Source organism: Eublepharis macularius, chromosome 7 (genome assembly GCF_028583425.1).
Source record: "Eublepharis macularius isolate TG4126 chromosome 7, MPM_Emac_v1.0, whole genome shotgun sequence".
Classification (NCBI taxonomy): domain Eukaryota; kingdom Metazoa; phylum Chordata; class Lepidosauria; order Squamata; family Eublepharidae; genus Eublepharis; species Eublepharis macularius.
Genome location: NC_072796.1, coordinates 5,414,904 through 5,430,488, shown reverse-complemented (window position 1 = coordinate 5,430,488; position 15,585 = coordinate 5,414,904). Strand labels below are relative to the sequence as shown.

The following is a 15,585-nucleotide window of genomic DNA, read 5'->3' as shown; positions in this document are numbered from 1 at the left end:
CCCTTTGGAGGGTTGGGCATTCAGACTTAGAGAACTCCAGGCCACTCGGCCAGGCTCCCAGCTGCACAACCTTGAAAAAGAAACCCAGCTGCACCATACCCCACGTTTGGGACTGATGGCAGATGCCGACATCCTGACACATCATGCATCCTGTGACTTCTGTCCACGTTCTTAGGGAATATTTATTAACAAGCCCAGAGTCCATGCACCCCTACGTGGACACAACTAGACAAACAAGGCAGAGAGATTTTGTCCTGTGCTTTGAAAGTAACATTCAGGACAAAATTAGAACAAATAGAAGAAACAGTATATTATTCCCCCCAGCTTTATTACCTTGACTCAAAATCACACATGACTGTCAGAAACTGACTTCTTCCTTTGATGTTAATGCTATAATCTAGTTTTCATACCTTAACCATGGCTCCCAATGGAGAGAAGTTAAAATTTGCCCCAGGTCTGCGGTGTTTGAGAGTGTTTATGTCTGCCACTGCCCTTTGGGGCTACCATGAATTCTAATCATGGAACAAGGAACAGACATGCCCCCTTCCCTTTGAGGAACACCTGGAGCCTATGTTGCTCTCTTTTAGGTGCCTGGTCAAAATGTTTCTGTTGAGCCAGGCTTTTAATTAAGGCATCTTTTAACACCACTGTAGTGTGTTTTTAGTCTGAAAACTGTTGTTTTAAACCATTCAGTGGTCTACGGTTTTTATGCTGCATTTGTGTCTGTAAAGCAAGGTTTTAATGCTGGATTTTAAATATTTGGAATAATGAATTTGAAATAATTTTTAACATTTTGTTTTTTCAACGTTTAATCTTGTAAGCCACCTTGGGCAGGTTCCTTGGAGGGACAGCATAAATTTTTGCTATATAAATAAAATAAAGATAATGGAAATCCTTTTGATAAATCAGACTCTATAGCTTATTTAATACTGCTATGACAGGGATGGAGAACTTATTACTTATTCTAACCTTTCAGTTAGTCTTGTTCGCTAAGAGAGACTAGAGATGCCGGATCGTTCACCTCTCAGTAAAGATTTCCAAATTTGTGTGCCTTTAAAAAGCTTTCTGAGGGGATATGAGTAGCAAATGTACAGATGCAGTAATTCCTGATGTCTTTCCTTTGAGATGAAATGCACGTGTTGCAGATGGTCACAAAGATCTTGGTTCACATGATCTACACATTTGGGTTGTTCTGTGTCAAAGGTGCTGATTTTGCTCAAATGCAATGGCAGAACATTGTCATTTCCTGTTTTGATGCCTGCTACCCTACACACTTTGTGCGAATACAGCAGTCCTTGAGAATGGGTTGTTGGTAACAGTTCAGGGGAAAAGCTAAAGAAAACAACATACGCAGTTTAGGTTTCTTGTGCAGGATCGGCAGGGCCGGCTCTTCAATTGAGGTGGAGCCGGCCTCCGCCTCGGGCGCTGAACTCTGAAGGAGGCACTGTGCCGTCCCCGCAACGACCGGAGTTCCCTGCAGTGTGCGCTCTCCCGTGCACTCACGCAGGAATTCTCCTCTCTTGGCGCAAGGCATTTCTTCTGGAGTGCAGAAGAGCAGCCCTGTCTTCCTGCTCAGCCAGCGCCTGAGGAGCTTTGAGTTCAGCCCCATCAGTAGGGGCATTTCTCTCTCTGTCTTTTTTCCCCTCCTCCTCTCTCTCTCAATTTAAGCCTTGGGCGAAGCTTCTGAGAGCAAGAGACACTCTAGCTGGCTGGGGAGCAGTGAGCTCCCATCTGACCTTTTGCCCCTTTGTTCCCTCCGTTCTTTCTTGCTTCCCCTCTCCATGTATTAAAAGGAATGACAGGGGGATTGCCCATTGGAAATAATAGGAGAGGCTTGAAGGCTCACTGGAGATAATGGGGGCCAGGGATGCCAATTTACTTGCCTGGGCTCCATTGAAATGCATCACAACACAAAAAAAGTTGCAAAGAAAATGTAGAATGGATTTTCCATAAAGGTCTCTGGGACCAGAAAGAATACTCTGGGAGTGAAAAGACAGACCCCAGAGTGCAATGACTGTCCCTAGCTATAGAGTTTGTGCTCCAGGACCAGAAAGACAGGTTTCAGAGTGGAATGACAGTCCATGGAATAGGCTCAGTGCTCTGGGACTGGAAGGACAGCCCCCAGAGTGCAGTGCAATGACAGCCCCTGGAAGTAGAAGAAGCATTCTGGGACTGGAATGACAGGCGCCAGACTAGAATGACAGACCCTGGGAGGAGCAAAAGTGTTTTTGGACGGGAATGACAACTCCCAGAGTGCAATGACAGCCCCTCAGAGCAGAATCTGTGCTCTAGGAAGAAGTGATGAGCATGGAGGGTAGTTCCCAAAAGGGATCTCTGACAAAGGTGATCAATATTTTAAGGCTTGGAGAGGGTCGAAGAGAAAAAAGCTTCAGCTCAGTCCCCCTTCCAAACATCTCTCGCTTCCAAGCGGGCCCTGTAAGAGAAGCCCTCCTTCTACTGCCAAGAGTCTCTGGGTTCAGAGAGAGGTGGGAAGAAAGAGAGAGGGAAACTTTTTTACACACACAGACAAAAGGAGGTGAGCTCAAAATTTCAATTCAAGTTGCTGTTTCTGCTCACAAAATAGATTTTTGGCTCACAATAAGAAAAACAAAGATAGTTGTTATTCTCAAACTTATTTAAAAATTTAAATTTAAATTAAAAAATAAAATTAAATGTAAAATGTAAAAAGTTTCTCAAGTTTTGTGCTTTTCATTTTTCCTACATTTCTTCTGTTTTTTAAAAATTGGTTAGCCGGGGGGGGGGGGGAGTAGGTATCTCACCTCAGGTGCCAGAAACCCTGGCACCGGCCCTGAGGATCAGCTGTTACCTGTAAGGAGATAGCTTTATTTTTGGGTTTGCTGGCATACTCCTGGCCCTTGCATTGGAGTTAGGACTCAGTTGTCATATTTCTTGCTTACGGATATTTGCAGTGAAAAGATCCTTATTCAGAGCAAGCATTCCTTCCTGGCTTTTTGCTACCCCACCTACCTGGCTATTTGGAAGGAAGGGAACAGGAAATGCCAGCTCCAGACTCACCTGGAGCGCTGGTTCTGACCTGCAGAATGGGAGGGAGGTGCAGCACGTGGCAGTCACCATTTTTGGAACTCAGCTGCTCTCAATGGCTCTCCTGAAGAGCATCACTCAATGCCAAAAATTCAAACCCCATCAGAACTCACCGATTGGGCTGCTCAGGTGTGGGGCCTGGCATTGGACTGGGTAGGTGCAATTTCCCCTCAGGTATGCTGCCAAAGGATTTAAAAGGGAGTCAGCTGGGCACAGCCCCACTTCTCTCACTGCTCAGGAAGGGGTCTATCCTTCTCAGGCACTTCTCTCGTTGCTCGGAAGGGGTCTATCCTTCTCAGGCACTTCCTCTTCCAGTTTTTTACCCAGCACAGGGGGCTGGTAAGAGGTATGCTACCCAAAAGGGCAGCCAAGGCCACGTCACTCAAAGGGGCTGCTTGGGCCAAGCCAGCTGCACAATCCATCGAGCTGGGGCCAGCAAAGGGAACCTGCTGGGGGGCAGGCTGTTAGAATGACAACAGTATTCCCTCATTCTTCTTCCTCTCAGGCCAGGGGCTGCCGTCGAGCTACTCCAGGTGTCCACCGGTGGTCTAAGGCAAGCAGGCAAGATCCCCGAGGCCAGCCAGGGTGCCCCAGGGGCACGCTGGTGGAGGGAAGGGCACATGCACTCTCCAGGGCCCCTACCAGGCCTTGGAGCTCATCTCAGAGCGAGTAGAGCAGCTGGGGGCCCAGTTTGGTGACCTGGCTTTAATGTTTTGTTTTTATTATTTTGTATTTTGTAAGCTGCCTTGGGCCGGTTTCTGGAGAGGTGGCATAAAAATTTACTAAATAAATTAATAATAAACAAATATCTGATTAAATAAATATTCTAATCATAAAGAACAGAAAGCAAGAGAGGGATTTATAATAAAGATCAAGCTTACTGACCCCAGTCAGTCTTACATTCACACTGCAAATTCAGCTGAAGGGAGCAGGCTGTTCGCCCTCCAGCAGCGCCAAGGGCGATCTAAACTCCCCTCTGTCTGGAGATCAGGGGGTGGGGCCACCAGCCATGTGACCATTTTTAAGAGGTGCCAGAACTCTGTTCCACCACGTTCCAGCTGAAAAAAAGCCCTGAATCACCCGCTGTTGCAGGAATCAGATGTAGGCTGGCCGAAAAGGACATAGGCAGGCAAAGCTGCATTCACATTCTTGGGCATTTTCCATTGTTAATAATAATAATAATAATATTTGATTTATATACTGCCCTTCGGAACTACTTAATGCCCACTCAGAGTGATTTACAAAGTATGTCATTACTATCCCCATAACAATCACCCTGTAAGGTGGGTGGGGCTGAGAGAGCTCCTAGAAGCCGTGACTAGGCCAAGGTCACCCAGCTGGCATCAAGTGGAGGAGCGGGGAATCAAACCCGGCTCTCCAGTTTAGAGTCCCGCGCTCTTAACCACTACACCAAACTGTTAAACATCAGAAGGAATCCTGGTCTACACGATACTTAATACTTGGATGAAAGATTGCTTGAAACTCTATGAACTCAGAGACCAGGAAACCTGAACTGGTAATTCTCTGGTCAATACAAGGCTTCTTTCTTTTTGCTTGATTGTTCCATTTTACAGCAGACTAGAGGACTAGACAGCCTTCGGAAGCAAGTTCCTAAAAGCCTCTCCTCTCTGGTGGATTTTAGGCAGTACTGAACCCATCCAGCCCATCTCAGCCCATGCCACGTGTTAAACGGGCAATAATGTTCAGACTGTGTGTGTCTGTACATGCATATCCGTAAGAAATGCAATATACTTTTTTGTTACGCTCAGGATAATCGCTAACCATCTACGCTAGACTCTTTTTCACAGCTCAAAATGTAGCCACCTTCTAGTCCACAAGCTCTGCCATGACAGATGGCTGGCAACAGAGCACTGCCTATATGAAGCTGGCTCCTTGTGTAAATAAAAGAGTTAAAAATATGCCTAGTGCTGAATGTAGTTCTTCAAGGTGAAAATATGAAGCTCAGGCTAAGACGCATTGGAGATTTGCATTCATTGTTACCTTGTTGGGGTGAGGAAAACTATTCAGATGTTTTTTTCCTCTGTGGCATTATGACTCTCACATGGTACATGTCAGGATTTCGCCTGTCATACTCTGCAAGGCCTGTTTGATTCTGTTTGATTTCTGCCATATCCTGCTGCTCATTTGTTAAACTTAGCTAACTGTTTGCAGCCTATTGCTGAGGGCGAGGAAGGAGGAAGAGGAGTCAAGGTGACAAACTCAGACCCACACGTTTGACTGGAGTGAAAAATTGGCCATAACTTTATTGAAAACAGCATGTGAGGAGCACTGGCGATGCATGTGGATTGGATCACAAAACATCGACTGACTCGCCTGCCAGCCCTCCCCCTCAGACCACCGCTGATGGGGGAACCAAGGAGTGGCATTAAGGGGGGAGACCACGTGGGTGTACACCCCTGCATGATTCCCCTACCCCCTGGGAGTGAGTATGCCCCGGCAGCCCCCGAGCTGGGCATGCACCTCCATGACTCACTCCCAAGATTCCTTACGGGAATCCCCTTAACGGGGAACCTGGGCACGCAGGCCCTGGCTCCCCCAAAAGAGATCCAATCCAATGACCAACTGCCAGAGGAAGTTGTGACAAAGGAAGCAGACAAACGCAAAAGACGAGGGAGTGGAGGGTGGGACTTCGCAGCCAGGAGGCACGGGGCGGCTGCTACTTAAATACCAAACCGCTGGACCAGAGGGAAACTGCCTCCCTGAGGTCCAGCGGCGAGCCCTGCCCCCTAGCTGTTCGTCCCCAGCCACCTCTGATAGGGCAACCGGGATACGAACTGATTGGCTGCTGGCTCGCCCAGAGGATGCTGGGCGAGCCAAACATGGCGGCTGCCCTGCTCCGTCCTGCCTCCACGCCTGCGGCTGCAAACCATCCGCCCAGTAAGTTGGGTGTCCGCTGCTTCCTGAAGGGGGGTGGGAACTCTGGGACTGGGCTTAGAATCCTATATACATAATGTACTTGTAGAGAAACACCATTCCTGGCAAGGAGTAGTAGTAGCTGAACTAGTAGCTTATCAAATAAAATTGCTTTAACTCATGCAGTTCCTAGACTCATGCAGTGAAGTCTTTGAGAGTTACTTGGCAAATTTCAGCGAGACACCAAGCAAGAAGAAAAGGAGAAGTCTGAGGGGGGGGGAGGAAACGAGCACTGCGGCTGCAGTTGCTCAGAGAGAATTGCGTCGGGGACCTAGGAGGGGGAGGAAAACTTAATTTGAATTTGAATTGTAATTTGCATTTTGTAAGGTCAACCACTCCATCAATATTATACAAAGCTTTAATTTTTTTAATAATGGTAGTATGAAGGGAAAGCATTCTGTGTAGTGTAGTTGTTATATGTTGTTGTTGGTTTTTTTTTCTTTCCTTCCCTTGTTCCCCTTCCTTTCCTTTGTATTGTTAGTTAATGTAGTTAATAAAAAGAATAAAAAATCTTATTAAAAAAAAAGAGAGTTACTTGGCAGAACCTCACAGTGCGTGGCTCCATATATGGATGGATCAATTCTCCATTTTAAAACTGTATAAAAATTCAATTATCAACCATTTTCAACACCAACAAAAGATGCTGAAAAGAACCTTGTTTCTTGCCAGTGCCCATTACTATGGAGAAGCGTCACTTCAGAACAACAGAATGCTGTCAGAAATTGAGTGAAACGTTTTGCTACAATAATACAGATTGTTTCAGAGACTAACTGCAGTACAATCTTATTGATAACACATGTCAACTTACATCCATATGAAAATAAAGCAATGCCCTCAGTCATTCGAAGAGACTGTTTGAGGGGCGGGGCAGCAGGCTGATAACATTATGAACAGATGTAGCTATATCTGCAATTTTATAACCAATACATTTATTGTTCTGCAGTAGGCAGCACACACCAAGAGCAAATCAGCGCATGGAAAATGTTGTTGCCCATGGGTGCCACAAGAAACACATGAAATAGGGAAGGGGCAAAAAAGAGACACAGAATGGAGAGGACCATGACTGAAAACAGTGAACCTAGAAAGAAAGACATTTTTTTAAAGCAACAGATGAGGATACACTAAGAAGAGATGCCAGAGGCGTTTCACAGTGTATTTGAATCAGCAGGCCTGGGTTGATCCTACTGAGAAGGCCACATGCCATATTACTCTTTTCTTTCACAGAAGTATACCTGCTGTGAAGGGCTGATGATGACCTCTGAGACACAAGCACAGCTCCCATTTAATCACAGTATTTCTGCCAGCGAAGTGGTATGTGTGGTTGCAAAATGGCTGATGTGGGAAGCCGCCTGCAGCTCCCATCGCAAAGAAAAGTCTATTGAGGGGCGGGAGAACTGAACCATCAGGTGTCATCGGTCAATTTGGGATTTTTGCCACTGGGTAATTTGCGTGGCTTTGTGGCAATTTGGAAACATGGACAAACACACCGTAAGGACTAGGCCGGTTCCAGCGAGCCCACAAGTCCCATCACTTTTCTGCGAGCAAATGAGCACGCTCCCTCCCAGTCAATGGGACCAAAGGACGCAGATTCCCGTGTGCTCAGCTTAAGCAAGAACTGAACTGGATGGAGTGAGCCCAACTTGCAAGTTACACAAACGGCCTAGCAATAGTAACTATAGTGAGTGCTTAACACATTTATGTGTGGGAGGAGTTGCCATAACAGAAAGACCTTCAGTTTCCATGAATTCTGGGGTTTGTGCATGTGCGTGTTAGGTGTGAGGATACTGCTTTGAGCACGAGCATTTGATTGGCACTGACAACCTGATAAAAATGACTTGGTTCCTCCCTAGACATCGGATGTTCTGGAATTCCTTTTCTATACTTTTTTTTTGTCCTATATACTGCTTCACTGGTTTCACTTGCTTGCTTGAACTGCATAGGCTGGAGTAGGATAAAACGTCTGAGCGCCTCCTGCAAAGATTCAGAACAACTGCAAGGCAGGGAGCAGAGATAGTGTCCCAAGCAGCGGTATTAGTCAAGGGGAAGATTCCAGTTACTTTCTGCCTCTGTTGTGCTGCCAAGGAGGGCGCACACAGAATCTTCATAGGACCATCCATCTCACTGCCTTGCAGCTCTGACCGTCTGTCTTCATCTACCAGGCAAGAGATGCCCACCATCTGTTCTCCGAGGCTTGGTAATGAATCACCACTCAGAAAATGCACTCTTCTTTCTTGCTGCTGCTCATTACCTAAGGCTTATGTCCTGCTGTAAGTAGAAAACATATTCAGGGGTCAAATCTGGCTGAGCCCCATCACAAATTAACCTTTGAGGTCTGCAAATGCTGGAATTGCTTAGAGTAGTGGGTTGGACTGTCCAGGCATGGTATACAGACCTCGTTCATGTAACATGAAGACCTCAATAAACTTAAGATGGTCTGTTTTTCTGGATTGGCCAGAAGTTGTTTCTGTAACTGGTCATCTGATTTTTGGATCTATCTCCGGCCTTTTAATTTAATAAGAAATAACTGTGTTTGATAGAGGTATTTTTAAAAAAGGTAGGTAAAGGTAGTCCCCTGTGCAAGCACTGAGTCATTACTGACCCATGGGGGACGTCGCATCAAAACGTTTTCTTGGCAGACTGTTTACAGGGTGGTTTGCCATTGCCTTCCCCAGTCATCTACATTTTACCCCCAGGAAACTGGGTACTCATTTTACTGACCTCGGAAGGATGGCAGGCTGAGTCAACCTTGAGCCGGCTACCTGAACCCGGCTTCCGCCAGGATTGAACTCAAGTCGTGAGCAGAGCTTGGGCTGCAGTACTGCAGTTCTCTTCTCTGTGGTTGAGGAAGGTAGTTGCAGAAAATTAATTAATTTAAATCAGATTTTTTTAAAAGGAAAAATGGTGATTGCTTCCAAGGTTTCCCTCATCTCTATGTCTTCTCTGCTAGCTGATACTGATCCTGGTATTACTTTGGCTGTGGTTAAATTTCTGGCAGCAGAGGGTCTTTGATGCAAAGATGGGAGAAGAGGGTGTGATAGCTGTAAAACTGGTTCTGTCCAAGACCACTGAATCATCAGCTTGTTAAATAAAATATCAGGGCACACATTTTAGCCTTCGGCATGTTGATTAGTGTGCATTTTTTAAAATTACTATAATTTTCAGTGAAGCAACCCTGTATCCACAACAGGAATTTTAACTGTGGAATTTTGTATCCTGCATTGATATGCTATGGGCAGCTAACAAAAAACCAGAGTTGCATCCATAAGAAACAGAAACGTGAGGGCTGGTACTCTTCTGGCCTGCGGGCAATTGATACTGCAGCAGGTGGTAACTGAAGGGGAGAGCCCTTAACTGCTCCGGCTACCGAGGCAGTCAGCAGCAGAGATGGCTGATTAATCAGCAGGGCAGCTCCTTTTTGTCCTGCTTTCCGAAGCTTTATGGATGCTATCCTGGGATTTTCATTCCCAGTTAGGACAAAGGATTGAGAATTGCAGGGCGAAAGGGATAGATGTGTGTGTACACGTGCATGTGCGTGCGTGCGCGTGATCTTCTCTCCAGCCTCCTTCCACCTCCATGTTTCTCCTTCAAAGCCCAAGCCTCTTCCATCACATTCTAAAATGCATTGTCTCGATTCCTCTATAACCAGCCTCCTTACAAAATCCCATTTCCCCCCAAGCCCTTGCTATAAAAGCACTTTTCTCTTGCTGTTCTCCCCAGCCTGACCAAACGCTCATGTCAAGCCGCAACTTTCCCCTGTTTCTTTCTTAGGAAAACAACTTTCCCCCCTTCTCTTTTCTTAGCCTCTCTAGTCTTTCCCCATTGGATCATGGAGGCATTGTCTTTCTTTAGACCATCTGAACTACAGCGTGAGACCTTCACTCCAACCATTAGGTCTATTGGTCCCCTAACCTCTGCTCTCCCCTTCACATAAAAGAGGCCCAGGAAAACTGTTCGCCTTGGGAGATCCTGCCCTTCTGTTCCTCACATTGTGTTTCAGCTGTACAGAGAAGGTAGCTTGACTTTTTTTTTTTACTTTCTTTGGTCTCTTTCTAATCAGCTGCTCCTGAAGGGATCTTGCACCAGTGGAACAGTGTATTTAGGGCCATGCTACAAGTGACAAATTACACTTGAATGGCAAGTGAACAGACTCACATGTATTCCTCTCTGTTCACTTGTGCTCCACTTGCACTTTACTCCATCACGCCGTTCAAGTACTTGTAGCTTGGCCCTACGTGATTGAGTGGAGTGCAAGTGGAGCGCAAGTGAACTGGGAGCAATACATGTGAGTCTGTTCACTTGCCATCCAAGTGTAATTCGTCACTTCTAGCTTGGCCCTTAGATACAGCTCAAACATGTACTTCACATACAACACAGACTGTGATTATTTAGATGCGAAGTGAGCAGCACCAGGGATGCTGAGAGATTTCAGGAGTTCACTGGTTTGGTTTGAGTATGGGTGGTTCGCATTAATCTGATGGCTAAAACTGTAGCTGCTGGATATACAAATTGCATTTGTTTTACAAACTAACTTTGACGCTGAAATGGATGCCTGTTGTTCAGGGCTTGGGGGTTAATGCTGAAGCTCTAGTGGGTGCCCCTTCCTTTATGAGGGCTCAGAATGGACATTTCCCCAACAGACTTTAAAATTGTTAAGAGAGAATCCCTGCACTGTGAGAGCTAAGGGTTGAGTCATTCAGATAAGTGCGTCAAGTTTTAGGAAGAGAAAGGATTCAATCATTTGGAAAAGTTTGGTTTAATGGAAAGCACTTTCTAGTCAGCCTGGGATTTTCTATCATCCTGAGTAATTTGTCAACAGCCTGGAGGTGTCCTTCAGAGCTTGGAAGCTAAGCAGGGTCAGCCACGATTAGTACTTGGATGGGAGTTAACCAAGGAAGATTGGGGTTGCTATGCGGGACAAAGCAGTGGCTCACTGCCTCTGTTCATCTCTTTCCTGAAATGCCCATGAGTCGATTGTGACGAAAAGTAATTAGTTGTCATTTTCAAGCTTGGCTACCTCACTGCTTTACTTCTCTCCAGACTATTAATGAAAAAAATTAACTAGCACTCCATTTCCATTTGCTATTCATTAATAAGGCCTAGCCTCGAAAGCCTAGGAGAGCCTGGTCTCATCAGATCTCAGAAGTTAAGCAGGGTCGGCCTTGGTTAGTCATTGGATGGGAGACCTCCAAGGAAGACCAGGGTTGCAGAGGCAGGCAATGGCAAGCCACCTCTGTTAGTCTCTTGACATGAAAATCCCACCAGGGGTCGCCATAAGTCAACTATGACTTGAGGGCAGGTTTTCATTTTTCATTCATCGATAAGGGGAATTTGGGCTTCACTGTCCTTTTGAAAATCTCTGAAGAGTCAGCCAGCAACCAGATTTCAATACTTGTTGGTCAGGTTAAAAATAACAGCTTTGTAGTTTAGCTGACTGTTGTGATGATGATGCAAAATAATCAGCTGTCGCCTCTCAATGGGTGTTAACTGTAAGGAGGTAATCCCCTGCTCTTCCTGAGCCTTCCAGAAGTCAAAAAAGGCAAATTCAGTCTTGGGTTGTATCAAAAGGGCCATAGCGTCGAAATCGCAGGAGGTCATAGCCCCTCTCTATACTGCCTTGGTCAGGCCGCTCCTGGAGCACTGTGTGCAGTTCTGGAGGCCTCACTTCAAAAAGGATGTGGACAAAATCGAGAGGGTGCAGAAGAGAGAGATGAGAATGATCAGGGGTCTGGAGACTGAGCCCTACGGGGAAAGGCTGAGGGCCTTGGGAATGTTTAGTTTGGAGAAGAGGAGGTTGAGGGGGGACATGATTGCTCTCTTTAAATATTTGAAAGGCTGTCATTTGGAGGAGGGCAGGGAGCTGTTCCCGTTGGTAGCATAGGATAGGACTCGAAGCAACGGGCTTAAATTACATGCACAAAGGTACCGGCTGGATATTAGGAAAAACTTTTTCACGGTCAGAGTAGTTCAAAGGTGGAATCAGCTGCCTAGGGAGGTGGTGAGCTCCCCTTCACTGACAGTTTTCAAGAGGAGGCTGGATGATTATTTGTCAGGGATGCTTTAGGCTCATTGTGCCTTGGGCAGGGGGTTGGACCAGAAGGTCTGTATTGCCCCTTCCAACTCTGTGATTCTGTGAAACAGGACATTGTTTGGGTCTGCTGCTGCAACCACTGCCTATGCAATACACCCTGCTTCCTAAGACTGTGGCCGGGCATTCGCCATTCATTTAACCACTTAACTGTTATTGACACAGCAGCTGATGAGATGTACACTAAATGCTCAAGGGCATTAATATCCACAAATACTACTACCAGATTTTTAAAAATGGTTTAGATGAAAAGCATTTGGTCTCCTTGAATGTAAGCAAACTGTAACAGAGCTGAAAATGTACAGGTTCATCCATCCCCGGAACAAAGTGCACTGTGGTGAATAACGCACTCCAGCCAAGACCGCCTCTTCTGTTTAAGCACCTTTCTGTTGTTTCATCAGATAGACACAGACTCACTGACTGGCCCTGGCCAAACCCTTTTTATCTCAGCTGTTGTTTCCAGTCTGAGTAAAGGGGTTATTAGTAAATCATGGATTAATTGGCATTCCCTCATTTTGCAGATCTGGTGGCTGTCCTTTTACTGAGGGACTTGTAGAGACATAGAAAATGCCTTTAAAGGGGCCTAAAGAACAACCTCAAATTACGGTGTTTCGTGCATGGCTTTAATTTTAGTGGTGTGAGTTTTATGAATCTGGGTTTCGATCACTGCTCCAGTTTTAAGATCACAAGTTTAATTGTTTGGTGGTGTCCTAATTTTTTACCATTGCGGCTGCTTTTTGACTTAGACCTGTGTTGTTAAGTTTAAATATGTCTGCTTTGTGTGTTAATATTTTTGTAAACTGCCTGGGTGCTTTCGAAGAGACGGATATACATTTTATCCCAAATAAGCACACATTATTTGCTGGTTTTAAGGATTTTCTGTCACAATTCATCCCGGATAAATCCCTTTCCCTCTGCCTCTATTGAATTGGGAGGCTGTAGGGTGGGCATGGGAAAGGGAAGATAAGGTACTGGATAGGACGGAAGAGGGAATAGGGCCAAGAGTGGAAGGTCTAGTAGAGTTTTCCGTTCCATAACTTTTGCCAACTTATTCATAACCCCAAAGTTAATCCCAAATCACATATTATGTGACAGATTGTGATCGGATCCCCTGCCATTGGAAATTTCGCTTAGAAACAGTAGTTGGGTGCTCTGAATTTTTATCAGAGCAGTGGCTCTGCTGAAGGGAGTATTTTTCTCAAGGTAAATTGTGCCTGCACTCCGGGCTGTGTTTGCCCCACAGAGAGAAAGCAATACAGGGATTCAGCACAGATTTGGGATGTGTGTGCAAGTTATATTAGGGGGAAAGTGCAGGCAGAAAGCATTACAGGTGCTTTCCCCCAGCCTCCTCAGTTAAATTAGCATCGTAACTGCCGCCACTTTCCCATTCAGCTGCTTTTAAGTGAAAATTCACACATAGGAAGAGCCGTTTATAGACCTTCCACAGAATGTGTCACTTGGTCCTCAGTCAGCTGCACGATATTTTGCTTTCTATTTGAAAGAATGAAAAAACGGTCCCCATTCTAGTTCTCTCTTTCTCTGCACTTGGGTGTGGTCCAGTCCAATCCTCAATCTCCTCAATATTATTCTGTGTTATGTATTAAATGGTTTTTAGCAAACTCATCTGCATTTAGATACTTAAATGAATGTCTTCCAGCCAAGCATGAAACCTAGGCCGTTTCCAGATGGCTTACCTTCTGCCACTCCATGCCGCGACGCCGTGGCTCGTGCTGTAGTGAACGCGAAATATCGTGTTTTCTCGTGCGAGTTTTGCGCAATGTTGCACAAAACTTGCGTGAGAAAACGCACTATTTCGCGTTTTCTCCGGCACGAGCCACGACGTTACGGCATGGAGTGGCAGAAGGTAAGCTGTCTGGAAACGGCCCTACTTGGAAGGCAAGGGCAAGAGGGGGAATGGACAGAAAATCTGGCTTTAATGTTTATTGCTTCCCAGCCAGACCAGCTTTGTGGAAATGCTGCAGACGCACCCTGGAACTTCTGAATACCAGCCTGTTCCTTACTGGAGTGTTTGTCCATACCATGACTGGACAAGTTGGTGCCCTTCCCCAAAAGTCTCAAAGACCAGCTTTTCTGCTCCAAAACAGGACGGAGGCTAGGGCTTGCCAATTCTGGGCTGGGAAACTCCTGGAGATCTAGAGGTAGATCCTGGGGAGGGTGGGTGAGGAAACTCAGTGGGAATGTAATGCCGTAGAGTCTGCCCGCCAAAGCAGCCATTTTATCCAGGGGAACTGATCCATGTTTTCTGGAGATCAGTTGTAATTCCAGGAGATCTCCAGGCCCCATCTGGAGATTGGCAACCCTAACTGAAGCACCAAAGTTCTGCGCTCCCCATGTATCCCATCAAAGCTACCTGAGAAGCGCTGCAATAAATGCACACACATCTTTCTAGAACAAAATTCAGGATATAAATTTGGGGAGTTGTTTTTTGTCCAAATGGTGATAAAGAACATCTGGTTTCCTTTTCAATCATCCCATTAAAGCTGTCAAAATACATTGTGAAGGGCTGTGGCCAGCTCTTAATGAAGTCTGATTAATGAATAAACACTTTATTCCATACCCTTTAATTCTAATCCAATATGCTCTGCCAACGCAGAAAGAAGACAAGAAGGGGGAAAAAAAAGAGAAAAGAGATCCATCAGAGAAAGGCTTCCAAATATACACGAAGAAACATAAAACACATTTTGCAGCTAACTGCAGCTCAGCTTTGCCCCCTTGCTATGGCAGGGGCAGAAAGAAAGTGTGCGGAACACAGACCCAAGCACCAAAAAGGCCCATTCCTTTCGAGTGCAAGATAGCCCAAAATGTCCCACTTCAATAACCTCAAAAGCAAAGGTCAAGGTACTCTACATACTCAAAAGTTTGGAAAACCTGACCTGGTGGCAATGGCGGCCTGATCCCTAAACTTGCCAGGGAAAGTTTCCAGCCGGCCCCTGCCTTGGAGGGTTGCCTGCTGCCGGGGAACATGCTGAACCAGGTGGCCTCAGAGCTACTGGCAGCGTTGCGGGGGGGGGGGGGGTCTGTTCACCTTAAACCTGGGCTGTGGTAACAACCAGGGCTTTTTTTCAGCTGGAACGCGGTGGAACGGAGTTCCAGAACCTCTTGAAAATGGTCACATGGCTGGTGGCCCCGCCCCCTGATCTCCAGACAGAGGGGAGTTGAGATTGCCCTCGCAGAAGGCAATCTCAACTCCCCTCTGTCTGGAGATCAGGGGGCGGGGCCAACAGCCATGTGACCATTTTCTCCAAGGGCAACCCACTGAGTTCCGCCACCTCTTTTCCCAGAAAAAAAGCCCTGGTAACAACTACAACAGGTGTAGGTTCGCTGCAAGCCTCGTCACATGGCGCAGTTTGCTCCAGGGCGCTTTTAACGTTCCAATCCACCCCTTCCTGATGATATTTCGAAGCATAGAAATATCACACAATTTTTCAGGATGATAAAAAACGATTCAGCCTATTTCAGACATTCTGTGAAAAAGGAATCAA

At 46.0% G+C, this 15,585-nt stretch overlaps 1 protein-coding gene across 1 annotated transcript in view; it reads right to left on the bottom strand.

Moving 5' to 3' along the window:
* Positions 1-15,585, bottom strand: part of NRG2 (neuregulin 2) — a 232,167-nt gene that overhangs the window by 23,357 nt on the left and 193,225 nt on the right. The window contains exon 7 of the mRNA XM_054984860.1: positions 14,661-14,684. Within this exon, the coding sequence (XP_054840835.1) occupies positions 14,661-14,684 (24 nt within the window). The remainder of the gene's footprint in view (positions 1-14,660; positions 14,685-15,585) is intronic.